The following is a 24,712-nucleotide window of genomic DNA, read 5'->3' on the forward strand; positions in this document are numbered from 1 at the left end:
AGAAAATGCAACAAAAAAAAAGTGAGGACTCTGATGTCAAATTATAATTGATGTGGTCCTGTTCCTTCTCCATTGTTTCCATTTGCTCAGTGAGCTCTGGGAGCCTTCTAATACACTTGAGTATTTGCTCTCGCACAGGACAGATGCACCCAGAGAGCACCGCATTTCTGCATGTGGCATCAGTCTTCACTCACCAGGATTGTTGGCCTGGGCCTCCATGGGAATCATGAGCTTAGCCCGTGTAGCTCGGCGAGCAGCCAGTGACCTCTCCAGGGTGGACATGGAGCTGCCTGCTTCCTCAGTGTCTTGACCTGAATAAAAGACAAACAACACTCCTGGGAAAAACCACTTCTTCAGTGATCTAACCCTGTACCTCAGGTCTAACCGGATGTTCAAGTGCCTTCTTATCCTTACAGATGTTTCCAAATATCTACTTTCTTGTTATCCATTACACTTTAATTGTACAAATATTAACAAAAATAATCACAACCTCCTCATTACCGAGGAACAACCACAATGCTTGTAACTTTTGAAATACATGACAATACTTCCACATGAAATGCATGTGGAAGTAGGTATATATTAATATATACTGTTATATTTTTGCTTCAAAAATGGCATTGGACCATACCTAGTATTAAAACAATAACATAAACATTTTTTTCTGTCAATAAGCAATTTAGTCATATGGTCATATGGTTTTTAGCAGTTAAATAATAGTCCATTACATTAATTGACCACAATTGATGCAACTAATACTTTAGATCCAAAGACATTAAGTCCTATTACAAAAAAAAAAAAAAAAAAAAACAACCAGGAAATAAATCACATTCCCCAAAAATAAGTATGGGCATTTTGTATAAATTTACTATAATTCTATAAAATGCCAAACTAAAGAGTCATCAAAAATAAAAACAAAGAATGATAGAGTCGAAGTTAATAACAACATATACTGGGGCTGGCATTGTGGCACAGCTGATAAAGTGGATGCCTGCAATGCTGCCATCACAGATAGGTGCTAATGGCCTGGGAAAAGCAGTGGAAGATGGCGCTAATGCTTGGGTCCCTGTCACCCAGTTGGGAGACCTAGATGAAGTTCCTGGCTCCTGGCTTCCGTCTGGCCCAGCCCCAGCCATTGCACCTATCTGCGGGAGTAAATGGATGATCTGTCTCTCTCTGTCTCTCCCCTTCTTCCTATAACTATGACTTTCAAATGAATACATAAATCTTTTTTAAAAAAGATAACAATATATACTAAGCAAAAAATCAAAGTTCTGAATCATGAGTATCTGTATAATATACATTTAACAGCATATTGTGTGTTCACATATTAGTGCATGTACAAGTATGTGCACACAGGTATATAATTATATCTGTATAGAAAGATTGCATGAAGAATTATTATCAATGTTTCCTCCTATTTTGAAAAGATTTATTCTTTTATTTATTATTTGAAAGAGCAACAGAGAGAAAGAGGAAGAAACAGAGGTCTTCCATACACTGGTTTATTCTCCAAATGGCTGCAACAACCAGGATTGGGCCAGGTTAAAGCCAGGAGCCAAGAACTGCAGCCTGTCTCCTGTGTAGGTGGAAGGTGATGGAGTGTTCTGTCTATCTTCTACTATTTTCCTAGGGGCATTAGCAGGAAACTACATGGGAAGTGGGGAGGCTAGGATTCCAACTGGCACCTCCATTTGGGTGGTTGTTGTCACAAGTGGCAGCTGACCGCCCAAACTGTTTACCTTTAGTGAAAGGGATTAGGAATTTGGAATGGGGAAATGACAATAATACCTTTAATATTTTGGGTATGAGTTTTCATAACTTTTTATACTTTTTTCTTGTTTTATTTTTGAATTAAAGTATAATGCTAGGAGAAATTTCCAAATAGGCAAGATAATGTTAGTTGCCTAAATGTGGATGTAAGCACATATCCTCCACAAACTGCATAGAACCATAAAAGACAAAATGTTAAAATCATACACCTTCAGCATAACCAAAAAACAGAACATAGGACAAACTTCAAGTTTTCTCTAAGCGCAAAAATAAAGAAGACATTATAACAAAGCTATTACTCAAGCTATTGCCACAAAGTATTGCAGACAGCCGCATATCTGGAAGTACTGCACAGATGAGAGAAGGGGGAAATAGAGATTCCAAGATGGACCTAAAATCCTCCATGGAAGGAGAAAGTACATTTCAATTGCAAAAATAGTCAAAATGTTTCCTAGATCAGAACATTTAACCTGTATAGGATTAAAGTGGCAGTATCAGAGAAGTATAAGTTCTAGGAAAGAACAAGAAAAGAAAAGAGTCTCTTAGAAAACTTAATATTGAAAGTTAATAATAGAGGAAAAAGAGTTTGTGGATGAAAAATATTTTATATGGGATGAAAATTCCTACAATTTGGCAAGACATAAATACATCTATAGGTTTAAAAAATTCAGTAAGTTCCAAACAAATCCATGCCAGACACATCATAGGTAAACTTCTGAAAACTAAAGACGACAACAAATCATAAAAGTAGTGAGAAGAAAACAACTTGTTTATAGTGATAAAACAGTTCGAATAGCAATGAATGTCTCCTCAGGAATCACAGAGGCCAGACAAAAGGGATACATTTTTTCAGATGTTGAAAGAGAAATGTCAACCCAGAATTAGATTGACAATAGCTACAAAAATATACTACAAAGAATGAAGGTGAAATCAAGTTATTTCCCCATGAAGGAAAAAAAAAAAAAGAAAAATTCTTCAGTAGTTTAGCCTTCAAAGAATGATTAATGGCATTTCTCTAAAGAGGCAGGAAGAAATAAAAGGAATGAAGAATAAACAGAACAAGACAAAAAGTCAATTAGATACAGTAAACTTTCCTCCTCTTAAATTTTCAATATTATGTTGGACAATGGTAGTAAAACATGGAACACTCTCATGTATCTCTCTCCAAAACAAAGAAAACATAATTTTACATGCAACTATGGGAACATGGTTATCTAATAAGCTTTGTGATGTTTTTGAGTATCTGGATGTATGTGTTTTTAATTTTGCAGTTACTTTTTTATTTTTATTTTTATTTTTTTTTAATTTTTTTAAACTTTTATTTAATGAATATAAATTTCCAAAGTACAGCTTATGAATTACAATGGCTTCCCCCCATAACGTCCCTCCAACCCGCAACCCTCCCCTTTCTCACTCCCTCTCCCCTTCCATTCACATCAAGATTCATTTTCGTTTCTCTTTATATACAGAAGATCAGTTTAGCATACATTAAGTAAAGATTTCAACAGTTTGCTCCCACACAGAAACATAAAGTGAAAAATACTGTTTGAGTACTAGTTATAGCATTAAATCTCAATGTACAGCACACTAAGGACAAAGATCCTACATGAGGAGAAAGTGCACAGTGACTCCTGTTGTTGACTTAACAAATTGACACCCTTGTTTATGGCATCAGTAATCAACCTAGGCTCTTGTCATGAGTTGCCAAGGCTATGGAAGCCCCCTGAGTTCACTGACTCTGATCATTTTTAGACAAGGACATGGTCAAAGTGGAAGTTCTCTCCTCCCTTCAGAGAAAGGTACCTCCTTCTTTGATGACCCGTTCTTTCCATTGAGATCTCACTCGTGGAGATCTTTCATTTAGGTTTTTTTTTTTTTTTTTTTTTTTTTTCCCCCAGAGTGTCTTGGCTTTCCATGCCTGAAATACTCTCATGGGCTTTTCAGCCAGATCCACATGCCTTAAGATCTGATTCTGAGGCCAGAGTGCTGTTTAGGACATCTGCCATTCTATGGGTCTGCTGTGTATCTCATTTCCCATGTTGGATCATTCTCTCCCTTTTTTATTCTATCAGCTAGAAGGAAACCCGGTGATTTGCAACAAGATGGAGGAATTTGGAAAACATCATGCTGAGTGAATTAAGCCAGTCCTAAAGGGACAAATATCATATGTTCTCCCCGATTGGCGACAACTAACTGAGCACCAAAGGGGAAACTTGTTGAAATGAAATGGACACTATGAGAAACAGTGACTTGATCAGCTCTTGTCCTGACGGTTGATGTACAATGTAATACTTTATCCATTTTAGTATTTTTTTTTGTTCTAGTACCATTGGTTGAACTCTGTGATTAACACACAATTATTCTTAGGTGTTTAAATTTTAACTGAAAAGTGATCCCTGTTAGGAATTTGGAAAACATTATGCAGAGTGAAATAAGCCAATCCCAAAGGGACAAATACCACTTGTTCTCCCTGATAGGTGACAACTAACTGAGCACCAAAAAGGAAACCTGTTAAAGTGAAATGAACACTATGAGAAACAGTGACTTGATCAGCCCTCACCTTGACTGTTGATGAGCAACTTGATATGTTATCCCTCTTATCATTTTTTTTGTTTGTTCTACTTAATACTTTTGGTTGAATACTGTAATCAATGCACAATTCTTCTTAAGTGCTGAAACTTAACTGAAAAGCAATCACTGTTAAATATAAGAGTGGGAATAAGAGAGGGAAGAGATGTGCAATTCGGGACATGCTCAAGCTGAGTTACCTCAAACGGTAGAGTTAGAAACATACCAGGGGATTCCAATTCAATCCCATCAAGGTGGCATGTACCAATGCCATCTCACTAGTCCCAGTGATCAATTTCTGTTCACAATTGATCATAATGATAGGACTAAGAACCATAGGGATCATATAAACAAGAATAGTGTCTGCAGTTACTTTTTATTCACGGCATTAAATATGCTTGGTATTACATGCGTTCATTAAATACTTGAACCAAACTGTTTTTCTGTTACTATTTTGGAAGCACAAGTTTTTTGGAAGTGACCCTTCCTGATTTATTTCTTAAGAACATTACCTGACATGATTCACCCTTGATCAAAACATGTGAACATGTTCAGTAAGCTTATAAATAAGTCAAAACAATGATTAAGGAATGTAATTATTCAATCAAGCTGGCTGTTCTGTGTTGTGTAGTACTTTTAAAGATGTTATTCACTAAATTGAATTCTTTTTAAAAATGGATATCTCCAAATGTTACCGTGATAAAATTTACTTATCCACACTACAGAAATGAAAATAAGAAATCAACTCTTGGTTTTACTGCAGCAAAATTTGATGGTAGCAAATTCACTTCAAGGAATTAAACTTTAAGTCATAGAGATCAAATAGTTCAGGAATTTTGCCTTCCTCTATTGTAAGTTTTTAAGCAAAGAAAATAATTTTGAAACCCAGTGGGTTTGGAAGAGACGAGTATTAAGAGGACTATCCTTACCTTAGTTCTTAGATATTTTAGTAAGGTGCTCTATTTCTGTGCTTAGAGAATAAGGTAGGTTCTGTTTAAGCACCTTGGATACTAAGAATAAGAAGGAATGGGTAGAAGTAACTTTTATTTGCTGAAAAATATTTTTGTTAACTATTAATTCAATTCTCTTTTCTATAGCTAAAATCTGAATGTTGCAAAATCATTTCTAGTCTATTCAAAGAGCTAATCTCATGTGCAGAAAAAGGATAAGCTGTGGTATAAAAGCATTGCATAAGTTAATTGAACTTGGATCAATAAGACATGGATTTTAGAGTCAGATTTTCACTCCTGGCTGGCTTCTACCACCTCTGAAACCTTAGGCATGTTCCTTAAAGTGTTTTAATTTCAGGTTTTTTTGTTTTTGTTTTACTTATTATATGAAGAGAATGTAAGCACCTATCTTAAAGTGTTTTGTGAGGATTAACTAAGATAATGTATGGAAGTACCAATAACAGACGTTAACACTGAGTGATCTTTCCTTATATTGTTGTTGCCTAATAGAAACCCCATTGTAAATATAATGGTTCTTGATATGCTATTCAGTTGTGCTGAGTTTTGTTCCTGTTTTTAAATTTTTAAATTTATTTGAGAGCGATAGCTGTAGAAAGAGAAAGCATGAGAACTAGCTCTTGTGTCCTGGTTCACACTCCAAATACCCACAACAGCCCCTGCTGGGACTGAAATGAGCCATGAAGTCTGCCCAGGTTTCTCACATGAGTAGCAGGAACCCAAAGGCTTGAGCCATCACCAGCTGTCTCCCAGGGTTCATACCAGCAGCAACCTTGAAATTAGGAGCTAGTGGTGGACTTTGAACCTAGATACTTTGATATGGAATGCAGGTATCCCAACTGGCATTAACCACTAGTCAAATGTCTGCCTCAATTTTTGTTCCTTTAACAAGAATATGGCAGAGAACACTTTCCTTTATTTGAGCTAAAGAGAGAGAGAGAGAGAGAGAGAGAGACCAACCCTTCCAACTGCTGGTTCACTTCCTAAATGGCTCCAAAGACCAGGGCTGGCCAAGGCCGAAGCCAGGAGCCTGGATCTTCTTCCAGGTCCCCCACAGGTGTGCAGGGACCTAAACACTTGAGCCATTTTCTGCTGCTTTCCCAGGTGCATTAGTACGGAGTTGTATCAAAAGCGGAGCAGCCAGGTCTCAAACCTGGGCCCAAATGGGATGCCAGTGTTAGAGGTGGCAGCTTAACACATTACTACACAATGGTGGCCTTGAGGCACTCAATGTAAGATATAACTTGCAGGAGATTTGAAGGCTACTTTCCTTGTCATTGAAAAATTGATCAACAGGTCCTCAAACTGGTGACAAATTGACATACATACTTCTTCTAAAGAAAACAGCCATCTTTTGAGGTTAAATCCCTCCTAGGACTTGTTAAGAGATTTCCAAACTTGTCTGACTTCCCCCCACATATTGTTGCAGTGAGTAAGAGCTGAAAGGAAAAGAACAAGAGGTAGTGCTAACCAAGTTATTAGCAAAACCTTCTGAGGACAGGGAGTCAATTCCATAGCCCCCAGTGGTGTTCATTCAAGAACAAGGTTGAAAAAGAAACAACATCTAAAGTAGGGTGACTTCCTGTAAAAGAAATTTGCATTCCATTCATTCATTCCACAGATGGGAATAAATGCTCAGGCAGCAGGCTCACTGGGCTATTCTGTGTCTCTCTGAATGTAGGGAAAGGTAATTGATGAGAGCAGGGCTGAGAGAAGGTCAGTGGTGGAGTTCAAGTTCTCAGGACAGGGCCTGTAAAGGAGAGAGTCTTCTTGTGGGCTCGAATACCCCTGCTGTGACTCGCCCAAGTACAGAGTGACCCACCAGAAGACCTACAAGGCTGACAGGAAGAGCTGTGATTGATGGATCATGTGAAGACCTGACTGGATGTCTCACATCACAGGATTGGGCAGTGGGGTAACAGAGTGTCATGAAGAATTCACACTTGAGTTTCAATGGATGCCACCAAGGGGCTAGTCCATGTGTCCATAAAGGCAATGAAGAACTTCAGACATCCTTTCCTATCTCTGTCCCCACCCTATCAGGCATTCCTTTTCTCTCACATACCCAGGAAGATGGTGGATGTGGGGGGAAGATAGACTGCCCTACCTTCTGTGCTAACCAAACACTCCAAACCATGGCAGGATTTAAAGAACAAATTGCAACCATAGTATCCAGAATCTACTTGGTGATGAAGAAGGAGAATTTATTTTAAATTTCATGTTAAAGACTTCAATAGCATTAGACTTCCCATTAACAATCAAAAGTGACAGGAAAGTTAGGGAATCTTATTGAGATCATTTAAGGCCTAGAGAGCAACCCATAGTCGACAACCAAGAATTGAAGTCCTTGTTTATGCAGTTCTTGGCTGACGAAGTCCAATAAACCAATTATACTGATAACTAAAATATTCCACTTGAGTTTCAACCAGTAGCTATGCATTTAATAACCACATCATGAGTAGACCCAGGGATTTTTTTAATGAGAGTATTTGGCTACCTCTTCTACTTCCCACAGGCACTTGGATAATATGAGGATTCTCCAAAAGTGAAACACCGTATAAGTACTTCATAACATCCTTGGTTATTCTTGTACAACAGTGATTATATATTATTTTGCACCAATTCACTGATTAGTAGTCTTTTTTCTTCAGATCTCCTTCCTTAGCAACACAGTTTTCACACACACGCTATCAGTCTAGGTTAATGATCACATAATATGATTATTTGGAAATGACACGTGAGTTCCATGATAATCAAGGCCAAAGTGAACAATATTTGATTTTTTTCATACATTGAGTGTTTCCAATCTGTTTTTTTTAAAACAAGGAGTTGACAGCACATTTAGAATTGACTTCTAATTAACCATAGAAATAAGGAACTGAAAAAAAGTAGTTTAGAATTTTATTGCCTTGATGGAAATTTTGTTTGTAACTCAACAAAAAGCAGCCAATCCATTTAGTCTTCACATTTCAATAATTGTCCACTGGACAAGTACTACCTCTAATCTCTTAAAAATTTCAAGAATTATTAAATTTATAAAAGACAGGCACCAGGTGATGGAGAAGATAGCCATATTCGGTTGCCAACTGAATTTATATCAGCTTATTCTAACCACTGGAAAATGATCCGGATGTCATGCAAATTAGTAGGGGAACACCTACCCAAGAGAAGGACTGACCAGTTCCCTACGGGATTCAGAAAGGTCTGTTTTCCCTGATACCAGGAGAAGACAATTACCTGAATGAGAGGTGCTTTTGCTCCCCAGTTGGGTTTCTGACTGGCTGTGGCTGACTGGTGTGAGGTCTTGGCAACTTTGGGAGGGGGAATCTCTTCCCGCAGGGTCAGTGCCTGAGGGCTTCTCCATGTTTTTCATCTCCATTTCTTCATGATGGATCCAAAGATCAGGAGGTCGGAGCTCCTTCTGGCTGCCTTTCCTTTTGCCAACACTGTGGGTGGCCCGTTTCCTAGGGAACAGAGTTAGAAGGCAAATGTGAGAGTCTCCTCATATTGGCTGTTTCTTGTTTTTCTGTCAATTCAAGTTCAAAGCTGGTAAGGAAACAAAAGGATTCCCAGGAGGGCCCCTGTGAAACCAGGAATTGGCAGACTTGTCTTGGCTGCCTTTCCTTTGCTGCCCTGGAGCTTCACCACATTACAGGAGATGTGGTGCTGAATCCCAGCGGGCCTCGGCTGCCTGCCAGAGTGCTCCCGACTCAGCCTCATCTGCTGCAGATTCCCACGCAAGGTGACAGTAGGTTACGTGGAGCCATATGCCAATCTTTGGAGGCAGGCAGAAGGTAGCTGACTGCAACATCTGTTTAGGAGATAAATGAAGGAGTTGCTTCAAAAGGGCAAATAGGAATAAAAAGGCCAGCACTTGTGCCAACAGCTAAGACTGTGGCTTAGAAGAAAGTCTATACCTCAGCTGCATAATTTAACGTGCAATTGGGAAGCTTGCTGTTTGAAAACAAAAGGCAACTTGAGGACATTCTTCTGAGAATAAAGCACTTTTGCCTGGGACTTACTAAGTGTCTGGATTCAAGCACAATGAGACTCATCCTTTGAAAAGGGAAAACCACGGTTTGGAAATGTGCTTCAAATGTCTCTGACTTCAATAAGGATTCAAAAACCATATTTTTTTTTTCTGTGATAATCTCTTCTTGGGGCTAGTAGGATTCAAATGTTCCTAGCATGCACAGTGAAATAGCTTTAGGCTCATGCTAGCCTTTCTCTCCAGCAGGGAGTCAGTGAACTATGGTATACAGACCAAATCTGCCCACAGTTTTTTTTTTTTTTTTTTTTTTTGAATAAAGTTTTATTGGAGCAGTTGAGAGAGAGACCCTATGTCTTGAAAATCCTAAAATACTTTTATTGTTAGGTCTGTTTCAAAAATGGTTTTTGAACCCTGTTCTACAATTTTATAATTTTGAAATCTCCACTTATAATATCTATTTTTTTAATAATGTCTCTTATAGAACAGGATGTAAATTGTTAAAATCTAGTTTTGACAGAGAAGCATCCCGTTTGACCTCTGTAATTTGCAATGAAAAGTCTATTTTCACTGCTTTGCATGACTGTTAAATGGTTCATACTCCTTGTGAAAACACTTTATTTTGTGCAAAGCCACTGGGAAGAAGGGGTTTAGTTTCCCAATTGCTGAATAAGAAACTTTCCAAATCTGAATGTGTTAAGTAGCTAATAAATGTTTGGTGGTGTGATCTGTTGAGTTCTCCCAAACATTTTTTTCTTTTTTTTTATCTTTCTTGAAGTGTACTGATGAGGATGAGAGACAAAGAACTTCAGGAATAAAATTTATTTTATAGTTTAGTAGAGAAATAATGCATGTTTTCTGCTCTAATGTTTTCCCAGTTCCCTACATGTTGCTGAATTCCTGGCAGCAGCCCCGTGCTGCCTCTAGACAATGATCTAAAATAACTCCTTGATCATTTTCCTGTGTCTAAGATAATAACTCACGGCTAACCATCTATTCCCTGAATTCATTTCCTTACTTTGCCTGCCAGCAGGAAACTGATTTGCAACTCACACTTTAGCTCTCATATGTAGTACATATAAGTCTGTATGTACCCTTGGTACCTTCAGAGAATAATTCAATGGCATTATCAAACTTGGACACTCTACCTTGTTATCTCTCTTTCTACCCGACTAAAATGCTAAATTTCTTAACCTAGCATCCATGTTATTGCATAGAGAGTACTAGTTATCAAATCCAATAACAACACTAGATATCTCATGATTTAATATTTAAGTAGCTTGTGATAAGAAATTAGTAAAAAAAAAAAGTAAAAATTTAAATAGGTAATAAATTATGAATTCTTGTTTCCCAATGCTTACAGGCATGCTTTATTCATGCTTTGATTCATTTGCTAGTCCACAGGACTTCAGTGTCACACACGCCCACTTTTCTAAAATAAAAAAGTTTCAAACCTGGGCTAAAGCAGAACCATTTTGTGCACTGTGATTCATAGCCACTATCTGGAAATCAAATATCATTGCTGATGGATTTTAAGCTGATCAAGATGTATTACAAAAAGCAGCTCACCCACCCAGCTAGCAGCCAGGAATATAAAGATCTCTAAAAATTTCATTTTGTGTCTGATCTACTAGTGACCATATAATCACTTCACTTTACTGTAATTATTCTTTTTTTTTTTAAAGATTTTTTTAAGTTTATTTGAAAGAGTTACAGAGAGGCAGAGGCAGAGGCAGAGAGAAAGAGAGGACTTCTGTCCACTGGTTCACTCCCCAAATGGCCACAACTGCTGGAGCTGGGCCCATCTGGAGCCAGGAGCCAGGAGCTTCTTCCAGGTCTCCCACATGGATACAGGGGCCCAAAGACTAGCGCCATCTCCTACTGCTTTCCCAGGCCATAACAGAGAGCTGGATCAGAAGTGGAGCAATGGAGACATGAACCAGCGCCCATATGGGATGCCAAAACTACAGGCGTCAGTCAGTTTTACCTGCTATGCTACAGTGCTGGCCCCTACTGTAATTATTCTTATCAAGAGAGAAACCTTTGATCTTGCAGAGACTCATCCTCCAGTCCACCCATCCCCTAGCCCCAGTGCAGCAGTTTTGTATTAAAATGAACATGTGCTCATCACTAAATTGTCTGAACTTTGTCTCTAAATCTATAGAAAGAGTTGTCACATTGACCTTCCTCCATCTGTTGGTTCCCTGACATATGTCTGCTCTTGATTGCAGGCCACATTTCCTCTATCTCACTGTTGGAATGCTCAAAATGTGTATGCAGATATTCCCGGTGCCTTCATTGCTAAACTGTAGACCCTGGATCAGGGGCATCCACATCATCTGGAAACTTGCTACAAATGCACATTCCCAGGCCGAATCACAGAATTACTGATACGAAACAGGGACGTGAGCCAGGACAACAGTTAGTATTTTATCAGCCCCCATGTGAATCTGATGTACCCAGTTTTAGTATCAGTGTCTTAGTGCATTATTTCATTTGTTTTTATTTTAAAGCTAGTTTTCTTTTTATTTTATTTTATTTTATTTTTTTGACAGGCAGAATGGACAGTGAGAGAGAGAGACAGAGAGAAAGGTCTTCCTTTGCCGTTGGTTCACCCTCCAATGGCCACCGCGGCCAGAGCACTGCGGCCGGCGCACCGCAGCCAGCGCACCACGCTGATCCGAAGCCAGGAGCCAGATGCTTCTCCTGGTCTCCCATGGGGTGCAGGGTCCAAGCACTTGGGCCATCCTCCACTGCACTCCCTGGCACAGCAGAGAGCTGGCCTGGAAGAGGGGCAACCGGGACAGAATCCGGCGCCCCGACCGGGACTAGAACTCAGTGTGCCAGCGCCGCAAGGCAGAGGATTAGCCTAGTGAGCCGCGGCGCCGGCCCTAAAGCCAGCTTTCTAACAGATATAAAATTCAGATGCTTATATCCTCCCCAAATATAAAATACATTTTTTCCTCATAGGTTCTGTTATCAAAAATAGCCTTAGAATGTGAAGGTCTCTTCCTATGCCATATTCTTGAATAAAGGTAAACAAAGGATCCTCCAAGACTCTGCATTTTTCTTATATCATAAAAAAACTTTCACAGTAAGATCAAATAGCAGTGTTGTTAGTTTTTTCTTTATTTCTTTTTGTTTTGTTTAACTTCTACTCAGCATGCCTTCACAATTGGTTTTACTTACAAACTACTTATTCTTTAAGGTCCCTTTCAAGTGTCTCCCCTTCCTGACCATTCTAGGTCATGGTGACCCGGGATATCTACCTCATTTCCTTCATTTCTATATCACTTGCCTTGGCTTTGATTAACCTGTCTTATTGAGTTGGCCAGGTGCTCCCTCTATGATAACTCAGTTCTTGCAGTAATGCTGTGGAAATTACTACCAGTGCAGAGATGGGTGAGACATTGGGAGTTTGATAAATGAATGAATAGTGGCATGGCTCCTGGGAACTTTTGCACTGCTGGAGGAAGGAGTATGCACTAGAACTTGATAGGTAGGAAGGCTGCCAAGTAAAGGGACCACATCATGGATTCCAACAGAAACATTTGCTTCCAATAGAAACATTTGAACTAATGTATAACATTTTTTAGCTAAAGACATAACATTAATCAGATTTGTTACTTTGCAGAACACATACTAAGCACTCAATGATTACTGTAATTGAATAATAAGAATTTTCTATTATTGACTTGGAAATAGTTTTGAATATTTTCTCCTGGTTTTTGTTTGGTCTACCTATTTTTTACTTTGCACATAACCTATTATTCTAAGGAGAGCCTCTTTCCTTTTCAATTTTCATCACTTTGGTAGAGATTTGGATAAGAAACAACATTGATTGAGAATCCATTTTATTTAAGATGATGCTAAAGTAATAAAATATCACTATCAGCTCATTGATCCTTTGCCACAATGTAATAAATTATTAAATTCTCAATGTGTGTGGGCATATTTGCTCAAATTATTCACTGGAGGTAGACAAATAAACAGCCTTGTCCCTAACTCTACAAATTAGATGATGTGCCCAAGATCTGATGGAGTTTGGGGGCAGGAACACAGCCTCCCCAGTTGTTTAAGGAAGGTTTCAGGAGAGAAGGACGCTTGAAGTTAATGTGAAGAAATGATTACAAATTCATCAGGAAAACATGTATTGAGAAGAATAAATATTTGCTTCTCCTTCTCCATCAAAATCCTCCTCAAAGGCTTCTATCCTCTTATTTCTCTATATTTATTATTTTCATTCTACTAACTGCTATTCAAAACAAAAACAAAAATTTACATTGGAAATCCAGGGCAATTCTAGGTACTTATATATACCTGTATTTTACGAAATGGAATTAATGTGTATAGAAGTCCTAAGGAGTTGCCAGTTAAAATTTCTCTTGTGTGAATAAAGAAAAACAATTAAAATGTTAAGCAGAAAATCAGTGAGAGTGACCTATACTAGTTAAAATACAGTAGATTGCATGTTAGTGTTTAAACATTTGATCTTCAGTATTGTAAATAATTATTTTTGTCAAGATGTGAATGTGTGCTGATCTTTGAAACTTGCTGTGCACATGTCAAATCAAATAGAAGTTTCAGTCAAGCAGATTCTATCAAGTGAACCCTGTATTTTATTTCCATGTTTAAACTTGATATATTCAGACAGAGGGTTGATCATTTACCTAAGTAATGCTTTACAAATAGAATAATTTGTAGTTTAGATTTCCAAGACATGTTCAATGTCAAATATTTTGTCTTTAGTGTATTTAGAAAGATGTTAACTTATCAAAACTTATGATCCATATGTTGGATAGGAAAATATTACTACTTTACTAAAAAGCATGGACAAAGGCTCATCAGCTTAAGTCTTCAGAAAATGTAATTTTGCTTATGATTATGATATCTTACTATTTACGATATTCTACTAAATAATAACACTAGCTGAAAATGTGTAAGAGGAGTCTCTTCAAAGCCACAAAACTATTTCAATTAAAAACAACTAAAAAGATAGGCACAATTACTTTTATTTCACATTAATATTTCTTTTTAAAATTCAACTTCCCATTAATACTTTGAAGTACCCTCATGTGTGACTCTGTGTGTTTGTGTAAATGTTAAAAACATGACAGAATAAAATATGGAGAAATGAATTTAAATAATCTATTATGGATAGTCCATAAAAATGGAATATCATCAAAATGCAAATAAAAATTTACATTCTCCAGCAGTCTCCACCAAAGAGATAATGGAGAAGCCCAGAAATATGGGTCCTACTTCACTCTATTAATTATATTAAATTCCCATTGTCTGAAAGCCCCGTAAAGGCCCTTGGTTTTGTTTCAGATTGGAAATGATTTTGCTTTCATCTGCATTACATAGTTTGCTTTAACAGGCTCAATGGTACCAGTGTTATGGGAAGAGGAGCCCTCAACGAAATCAAGAGAACCTAAATTAAAACTCAGAAATAACTTGAAGCATTTTTTTGTCTTCCTCTCTGCTACCATCTGCAAACAAAATGAATACCAGTGAGTCTGTGACTGAAGAAAGATACACGGCACAAAGTATGAAAATACACCACGCAAATATCACTTTGGGGATGGCTGAAGAAAAACTAAAGTGAGCTGTAAATTCACTTTTGTTTGTTTTTTTTTCTATCACTCACAGAATCACTTATTCTTTTATTCTTTCTCTAATTTTAAAAACAAGTCAAGGCAGGCATTTGGCCCAGTGGTTAGCACACAGCTTGCAATGTCCACAACTATGGAGAGAATGGGTTCGAATCTTGACTCTGCTCCCAATTCCAGCTCCCTGTTAAAGTGCACCTTGGGAGGTAGCAGGTGATGGCTCAAGTAGGTGGGTCCCTGCACTGATGTGGAGACTTGGACTGAGTCCACATCTCCTAGGCTATTGTGGGCATTGAGGAGTGAACCAGTCAACAGCTGCTCTTGCTGTCTTAAAAAGTTCTTAAAAATAAAATATAATTCATATTCAGAGTTCAATATGAGCTCTTTCCAAGTAAAACCATAAGCTTATACCAAAATGTATAGGGTGAACCTAGAAATGCATACTATGAATTTATTTTAACACAGTTTGTGAGTTTCTCAACATGGTTTCAAATTCTACTTTTGCACACTGAGAAGACTTGAATTTTCTCTAGGGAGAAACAAAAGAGTCCAGGAACCCAATTCATTAGGACAACACAACCCTTAAAACATTCTCATAGTAATGACAATAGGAGAAAAACACCAAAAATAAAAAAAAAGAAGCCTGGTATGGATTAGATAGTTGAATAAAGTTAATTCAGAGACTCTATCCATGTTTTACAAAGTAGACCAAGTATGGTTCTGAGGCCTCCTGCCCACTTCCTTCTCAGAGCTCTCCACAGGTCTGCTGCTTTGATGTCTATCTTACATTTTTGCACAATTTCTCCTCTTGAAATGCTGGATGACGAGACTACTTGATGCCTTACTCAATGAGTTTAGTTTTTTTTTTTTTTTTCTCAGAGCCTTATTAAATGCTCAACATACTAGAAGATCTACAAGTGATAATGACTTCCCATAAAGCTTACCCATGAGGTAATGGGTAATGAATGAAATTCATTCTTATCAGGTTGCTGGTTTCCGCACAACAGACCAGCACAGCAGTATTGTAAATTTCAAAATATTTCAATCTTACAAATGCTCAATATATAACTTGTTCTGCTGTATAAATAAATTAAATACAAAGTCTATCTATGGTTCTCTGTCCCCTTTTTCAGTAATTGTACCTTTCCCTATTCTGTTTTTGAATGTTTCACATCAGAGTGCTGGAAATATGCTGGCAATAAGCATAGTTATAAGATTTTTGAAAAGAGAGGGAAAAAATCTGAGCCACTACCAAGAGAGCAGGGAAAATGATTTGCTGGAGAATTTTTATATACCAAAATATAATATATACTCATATAGTCATCCAACCAGCCACCTGTGGGCCAACGCCTCAGGCTTTCAGAAATGGCAAACACCATGCTTGGGGCCAAAAATAACAAAACAAAACAAATTTCAAAGGAAGAGCTTATTACAGTCAACTAAGCGAGAGAATGTAGCTGAAAAATTTATAGCAGGCTGGATTTGACAAGGGCTGGAGAGGCAGAGGTATAGAATGGCCAAGAGATTTGTTGACTTCTAGAACTGACTGGCACAAGACTAGTAAGCTGGGTACTGGGTGTTGCTCAGAGAGAATAAGCTACATTGGAAGCATATTTCCTTTTTGAACTTCGGTGCGTCAATTTCTGCATGTGTTAAAACCTAGGATAGCATATTATAAAGATACTTATAGACTTCTCAACACTTCTAATTTCTGACAATGAGTCTTATCCATGAAATGTGAGCAAATTTCAATCTCTGGAATTTTCTGTCTTGACTTCTTCTAAAGTTTACACCTCATGGAATTGGAACAATAGAGTTTCATAGTCTATATTCAGTCATTCATTCAACAAGTTTCAATGAATTGCCTACAGGCCTCCTTGTCAAAAGTGATAAGTCCTTGTAGGGGAATGCACACTGCCACTGGTGTGCCTGTGAGTGCAGAGAACCATAGAAGGAAACTTGGTGGAGTTTACTTTCGGGTGTTACTCAAGGAGTACCCGCCCTCTCTTAAAAAGAAGAATCTGTCCCTGACAATAAAAACCAACAGAAATGGAAGTGGTGTCCTGGGATTCTGCTGTAAATCTGCAAGACTAGCTCTTCCTCCATGAGATATAGGCTGGAAAGGACAAAAGGCAAGGTTTTCCAGGGTCAGGAGACAAAGAACCCAGGGTGAATCATGAAACAGCACAAGAGGAGAGTGTCAAAGCCTAACCCCAGAGGACAATGCCTTCTTTGCTCCTGGGAGCCAGCTGCTACCTACTTTCTCTGCTGAGCTGAAGAGCGCCGAGTGCAAATCACGGCCACAATCACCACGACCAGCACTGTGATGACACCGACAGTGACCACGATGATCACAAGCAGGTTGCTGTTCTTCTGTGGGGTGACACTGCCGTGTGGGGGGTGCATCTGTCCGATGGGTGGCTCTGAGAAAAGACAGGCAGAGTTCAGAGTTAGAGTGATGAGGGCGCCAGCATCTGTTCATCTCTCACAGGGATGTGGTGAGTTCTAGTTACTCTGGGCATTCATGAATCTGGAGAAAAAAATGAAATATGGAAGAGAAAAAAACTTAAACCTTCTACCCAAGATAAATAATGTGTGTAGGTATAAAAACTTGCACAGAATAATCACTGTAGTGTTATTAAGAATAGTCAAAGGCAGAAAAAAACCCCATAAATGTTCACTGAATGAGAAACAGATAAACAAATGTGATATAGCCATATAACGGAAGACTACCCAGGTATAAGAAGGCATGAAGAACTGAAATGTGCTATAATATGGATGTACAATGAAAACACTATACTCAGTGAAAGAAGCTATACACAAAAGGCCACATATTATATGATTCCACTTATATTACATATCCAGAACAGGCAAATCTAGAGAGGGAGAAAATTATTAGTGTTTGGTAATACATGGGGAGAGACATGAGTAGGGACAGGCTTTCCTTTGTGTTAATGAAAATATTCAGGAATTAGTAGTGATAGGGACCAATGCTACAGAGATTCTAACACCCAGTGCATTGTAACTTTCACAGGGTAAATTTATGGTAGATAATTGTATCTCAATTAAAAAGAGAGATTAAGTGTAGCATTAAGTAGAAATGGGGAAAGAAGTTAAAGAAGCTACTCTGCACTACAGTTTGTGAGAAAATACTATTTATTTGATGTTATGAAAAAATTCAGAATAAACTATTGAACTCCAATCACAGTCTACTTGTAGTTATCTTTTCCTTTTAACTTTTATTTAATAAATATAAATTTCCAAAGTACAGCTTTTGGATCACAATGGCTTCCCCTCCCCCCCATAACTTCCCTCCCACCTGCAACCCTCCCATCTCCCACTCCCTCTCCCATCCCATTCACATCAAGATTCATTTTCAATTAGCTCTATATACAGAAGATCAATTTAGTATATATTAAGTAAAGATTTCAACAGTTTGCACCCACACAGAAACACAAAGTGTAAAGTACTGTTTGAGTACTAGTTATAGCATTAATTCACATTGTACAATACATTTAGGACAGAGACCCTACATGGGGAGTAAGTGCACAGTGACACCTGTTGTTGACTTAACAATTGACACTCTTGTTTATGACGTCAGTAATCACATTAGGCTCCTGTCATGAGCTGCTAAGGCTATGGAAGTTTTGAGTTCACCAACTTCGATCTAATTCAGACAGGGTCATAGTCAAAGTGGAAGTTCTCTCCTCCCTTCAGAGAAAGGTACCTCCTCCTTTGATGGCCCCATTCTTTCCATTGGGATCTCACTCGCAGAGATCTTTTATTTAGTTTTTTTTTTTTTCCACAGTGTCTTGGCTTTCCATGCCTAAATTACTCTCATGGGCGAATGCCTTAAGGGCTGATTCTGAGGCCAGAGTGCTGTTTAGGACATCTGCCATTCTATGAGTCTGCTGTGTATGCCACTTCCCATGTTGGATCTTTCTCTAATTGACAATTATTTTTAGGTGTTTGAATTTAACTGAAAAGTGATCCTTGTTAAATATAAGAGTGGGGATAAGAGAGGGAGGAGATGTACAGTTTGGGACATGCTCAATTGGACTTGTCCCAAATGGTAGAGTTAGAAACGTGCCAGGGGATTCCAATTTAATCCCATCAAGGTGGCATATACTAATGCCATCTCACTAGTCAAAGTAGTTGTCTTAAGATGCTATCAATAGCACACTTAATTTTCAACCATCAAAGGTACATGGATCTCAATGAAAAGTGGTCACTGAATTTGAAAGAGTAGCATAAAGTCCCTATCCAAATGCTTTCCTGTGCTGCATCAATACCTCATGGGAGAACATATTTAGGTGCAAAATAAAATAATAAGACATTTTAATAAATTGCTTACCTAAATAAGAATGGCTAAGGACCCTTTACATCACTTTCTTTTTTGTTGGTGTTGAAAAAATTTTATTTATTCATGAAAGGCAAAGTTAGAGGGAAGGAGAGACCCTCAGAGACAGAGATCTTCCGGAACAGGTGCTCATAAGGGATGCTGGCATTGCGGCAGTGGCTTACCTTGATATGCCACTTTCTTTCAGCCCTCATTCAGTGATCATATTAAGTGATAGTTTCTGTGTCATGTTTGTCATAAGAAGTTACAAATTAATAAAAAAGTAAATATCAGCTAATAACCCTTTTTCATAAATTAATTTAAAATTTAGCAAACAAAAATCAGTTTGGATGTTTTCCTACACTTCAGTTTGAATTTTCTTCTGTAACAGACTATATAAAATTTCTATATTTTTGTGCAAATTATTTAGCTCTTCTGAACCTCAGGGACTTCATATGCAAAATGGAAATAATATACTTATTGTATAGAGTTACTGTTGGAATTATAGAAAATATATGCAGGGCCAGTGCTGTGGCATGGTAGGCTAAGCCTCTGCCTCAGCGCCAGCATCCCATATGGGTGCCAGTTCATGTACCCGCTGCTCCTCTTCTGATCCAGTTCTCTGCTAATGGACTGGGAAAGTAATGGAAGGTGGCCTAAGTTCTTGGGCCCTTGTACCAGCGTGGGAGACCCAGAAGCAGCTATTGGCTCCTGGCTTTGGATCAGCCCAGCTCCAGCTATTAAGGCCTTGTGGGGAGTGAACTAGTGGATGGAAGACATTTCTCTCTGTCTCTCCATTTCTGTAACTCCAGCTCTCAAATAAATAAATAAAATCTTTTAAAAATATTTATATGCAAAGTAACCATCACAACTGACCTAAAGGAAATTCTTATAACACCACTGACACATTAAATAAAACATTGCCAAGATAAACAATTTCCTAGAGCATTTGGTATACTTCTGATTTGGACTTCCAAGCTACAAGGCTTTTAGGAATAATACTCAATGTGAAATATAAATTTGCAATTTATCACAAATGTGTATAACAGCTCAGTACTTGCCCCAAAAGACATATAGTTATGTTACAGTTATAGGATAGTTAAGAATCATTGTTTTTTTTAGTCACAAATTTAAATAACTTATTGCTGATTTGTTATTATTGGGGATATTCTAAGCACTTCTGATGTAAATTGACTCTCACAGGGAGGGACTCAAAAAAGTTCTTTGAAAACATTTTATGCTAAAAGATTCTGATTATAAATTAAAGAGTAAGAGTTCCTTGATGTAACTTTTACTTTCACTACAAAGATTCATTAAGTAAGCAAAGGTCAAGACTCTACGCCACAATTTTACTTATGATTTGAAAAATTATTTTACAATGTATCTTCATTTGCTCTTTTTGTGCTTAACTTATTGTTAAAATTAACCCTTTATGTGAAAGCTTACAAGGGAGATGGTTAGGAATTTCTTGGATTATTATTAGTATTACTTGAATCTAACTTCACTATTTCTGAAAAACTTAGTATGATTCATACGTAACCCTATAGCAGTGAACATTTAAAAAAACCTGATAGAATAATTAACATTTCCACTCTTATTTCACTCTTTCCATCAGTAAAACACTATGTTTCATGTCAGAAATAATAGCTCTGGGTTCTGCTGAGCATTAGTGAGATTATACTGATGTCATTTGCCTTAGAGAATTAAGGTTCATGAGAACTCCTATTATAAAGCTTTGATTCTAGGTCTTTATGAATTCCATATAAAAGTTTCCATTAGTTTAAAACTTGGTATTCAAAGCCTCTCATTAACTTTCCATCCTCAAAGTACAGGCTGAATGTTCAGCATAACTGACATTCAATGGGCAGTTGAGAAAGTCAAGTACAATTATGTCTGCAGATCCAATCAGTTTTGTTTAGTCATTAGCTCTTTGTTTTCTATAAAGTTACCACAAATGTGGAATTAGTGAATACAAAGCTGTTGTTTCTAGAGGAAATACAGGGTTAGGCTCCTGTTAGTCTCTGGTCACAACATGTTTATCAACCAACTTATATATAAGCTTGCTTTATGTGTGTTTGTGCTTAAAGACTTCTTATTTAACTACTATGTTGATTCAGTACCACTGAACCCATGGCTTTCAGCATGGTAATTTGTAACAGAACCAGCTTCACACATATATTTTCTCTATAAGGCACATCACTGCCTTCCTGTGCTCATGAACACTAGGCAGCACTTTGGCACTATGTTTGGAGTCTTTATAAACAGTGCAATCATCAATAAAATGTATATGAAAGACAAAGTTGGTACTAAATATACACCGGAAAGGGTACTTGTCCACAATGTGGGAGCTGAAATAAAGGCAGAGATTCGTCTTGTTCTACTTGGGTATTGAAATTCAGGCAACTCAAATTTTTCCTGCTCAGAATATGTCCTCAAATGACCACTGCAAATATTGAATTTGAGGTTACCAATAAACTTTAGACCACAGGTGAATTCACAGAAACCGAATCTGTGAATAATAAATACAACAACGACAAGTTCAAAACTGAGGAAAGACTTAATGAAACGTAGCTGGAGATTGAACTTCTTTCTTTCAATCATCCTCTCTGCTGAGAACAGTTTTGTTATTATTAGTACATTCTGAGTACAACATGTCAGTGATTTTAATTACTAATACTAATATAGATCTTTGAATTTGAATAGAAGTTCATACATTTATATATCCCAATAACCAGAAAAGTGATCAAAATTCTGAAAACCTTTAGAGCTCACAAGCCTGGATTACTGCAATTAGGAGTTACAGTCAAGAGCACTTGACTCCACAATGGACAAATGATACCTTCGGCTTGGGTGGGGAAGCTGCATGAGGTAATTCAAAGACTTAGAACTATCTTCATTGGCACTGTGATTATTCATGAGACAATGAAGGCAACACAAGGACCACAGGGCAAGAGCTGACCCTTGAAAGGCCTTGTGAAATGGCTCAATGTGGTTCATCCTATGTGATTTTCCAAAATTAAAGAAAATGCATTGTATGAGGATACTTCAAAACCTTCACAGAGGGCCCAGCGTTGTGGCTTAGTGAGTAAAGTTGCTGCCTGTGATGCCAGCAGCACATATGGGCACCAGTTTGTGTCCCGGCTGCTCTATTTCCAGTCCAGTTCCCTGCAAATGGCCTGGGAAAAGCAGTGGATGATGGCCCAAGTGCCTGGGCCCCTGCACCCATGTGGGAGATCTGGAGGAAGCTCCTGGCTCCTGGGTTCAGCCTGGCCCAGCTATTGCGACCAACTGGGTAGTAAACCAAGCGATGGAAGATCTCTCTCTCTCTCTGCCTCTCCTTCCCTCTCTTAAAGAATAAAAATTCGTGGAAAACCAGGATTAAAAGATAGTACACATTTTCCATGAACTTTCTGAAGCACCCTCAAATCTTAACACTTCTCTCCCTGAGGTTCACATAATAGTGTGGGTACTCAATGTCTGAGTGGTCAAGATCTATATGTATTCTATTAAAACCCGGGGGAATGGAGTCAAAGTTTTTATAGTTTTATGGGCACTCAATCCATTTATTTTCATGTTTGGTCACAGTAAAATGTTTCATCTCTTTCTACTAAATTTAATAAGAGAATACACATAGATTGAATAATGTGATGGTTATGAAGTCTTAGTAAAGTTCAAAAATGGGTTTTGTAAAATAAACCTAATTCCTATAACGCTTTGAATTACAAATGCATAATATTTTTATATTTGTAAAATATATGCTATGCATATTATAATGATTTACTCCCATAAACTCTGCAATAACTCATTGATGGATCAGAGGGCTAAGTGTTTAATTATCCTAAAGAAAACACAGTCAGGTATTGAATCTAGAGACACTGGCTCCTGTTTTGAGGTTCTGTTCCCCTTGTCATAATGGCTGCACCCATGGCTGTACTAAATTGTTAGGCAGTTAAACGACATGAATACAAGAAGAACAAGTTCAATTCTCAGAAAAGAGATGCAATGAAACCTAATTGGGGACTGAACTTTCAATTTGAGTCTTCTCTGATAGCAGTTTTGCTATTAGTATACTTTGAATGCAACATGTTATAATAATTTAATAATATTAATAATGTCATTCAGTCTCAACAGAAATGCATATGGCCTTAATCATTTCAAAGCATTTCTCCTTAAGATAAAACATTACACCCAATTGTCTGGAAGGAAACACAAATAATCTAGCCCAATAGTCCCTAAAAAGAGATACTAATCAACATTATGGTAGGAAAAATTTCTTGGTCAATTAAGTTAGAAAACATATTTCTTCTTTCAAGTATCATTGTTTATAGCATTTTTTAAAATTTTTTAATTTTTTATTTTTTTGACAGGCAGAGTGGACAGAGAGAGAGAGAGAGAGAGAGAGAGAGAGACAGCGAGACAAAGGTCTTCCTTGTCTGTTGGTTCACTCTCCAATGGCCGCTGCGGCCGGGGCATCGCGGTGATCTGAAGCCAGGAGCAAGGTGCTTCTCCTGGTCTCCCATGGGGTGCAGGGCCCAAGGACTTGGGCCAACTTCCACTGCACTCCCAGGCCACAGCAGAGAGCTGGACAGGAAGAGGAGCAACCGGGACAGAATCCGGTGCCCGGACCGGGACTAGAACATGGGATGCTGGTGCCGCAGGCGGAGGATTAGCCTATTGAGCAGTGGTGCTGGCCTGTTTATAGCATATTAATATCAACTATGACTATCCAAGAAGAGAGGAGGAAGGAAGGTAGACAATGTATTCAATTATTCCATAAATATGTGTTGAAGATCTAATTAGATGTTGTTATCAGGAGAGATAGATTGTTGACCTCAGAGAGCTTACAACAACCTAGAAAATATTAACTCATGGGGCAAGTAAATATAAAATTACTATTAAAATCAATGCCAAAAAGAAAAGAGGAGGGATTCATGTAGATTAATTTATCATGGGGATTTATGGTTGTTGGTGTTGGCTCATGAGAGATTTCATGGAGTGACATTTAAGTTGAATCATGGTATATTGCTAGGAGTGAGTTCCTGTTTCCTACAAGGGAACTGAGGGTAGGATACATATCTGGGACATTGGGAGCAAACGAAGAATGGTACACAATGAGGCTGGCAAGAGGAACAGGATCTACTCATTCCTCTTATGAACCACATTCAGTCATCTTGCATGGAATCACAGACCATTTAAGGTTTTGCAGCAAGAATGCGACAGATGTGATTTATTTTGACAAGACCTCTCTAGCTGCTGTGTGGAAAGGGGTTGATGTGGAAGTGGTGAAACTAGCCAAGGGGATTGAATGCATCATAAAAAATTCAATTTGAAGTTTTCCAGGTGAAGGATGATGACGACTAGAACTGAGATGGTGGCAGCAGCAATCCAGCAAAATAGACAGTGGTACACTATAGTTTGAAAGTAAATGAATGAATCGTGGATTGGGTGGGAGATGAAAGGCATG

The 24,712-nt window shown here is 38.0% G+C and overlaps 1 protein-coding gene across 2 annotated transcripts in view; it reads right to left on the reverse strand.

Annotated features, from left to right (window-relative positions):
- The window catches only part of DCC (DCC netrin 1 receptor), a 1,201,543-nt gene that overhangs the window by 57,740 nt on the left and 1,119,091 nt on the right, over positions 1 to 24,712 (reverse strand). For both annotated transcript variants that reach the window (XM_051851212.3, XM_051851210.3), the window contains exons 23-25: positions 17,170 to 17,332; positions 8,547 to 8,773; positions 195 to 311 (exon numbers count right to left, since the gene is read on the reverse strand). In XM_051851212.3, the coding sequence (XP_051707172.1) occupies positions 195 to 311; positions 8,547 to 8,773; positions 17,170 to 17,332 (507 nt within the window). The remainder of the gene's footprint in view (positions 1 to 194; positions 312 to 8,546; positions 8,774 to 17,169; positions 17,333 to 24,712) is intronic.

Source organism: Oryctolagus cuniculus, chromosome 10 (assembly GCF_051225735.1).
Source record: "Oryctolagus cuniculus isolate XC-2025 breed Fujian yellow rabbit chromosome 10, ASM5122573v1, whole genome shotgun sequence".
Taxonomy (NCBI): domain Eukaryota; kingdom Metazoa; phylum Chordata; class Mammalia; order Lagomorpha; family Leporidae; genus Oryctolagus; species Oryctolagus cuniculus.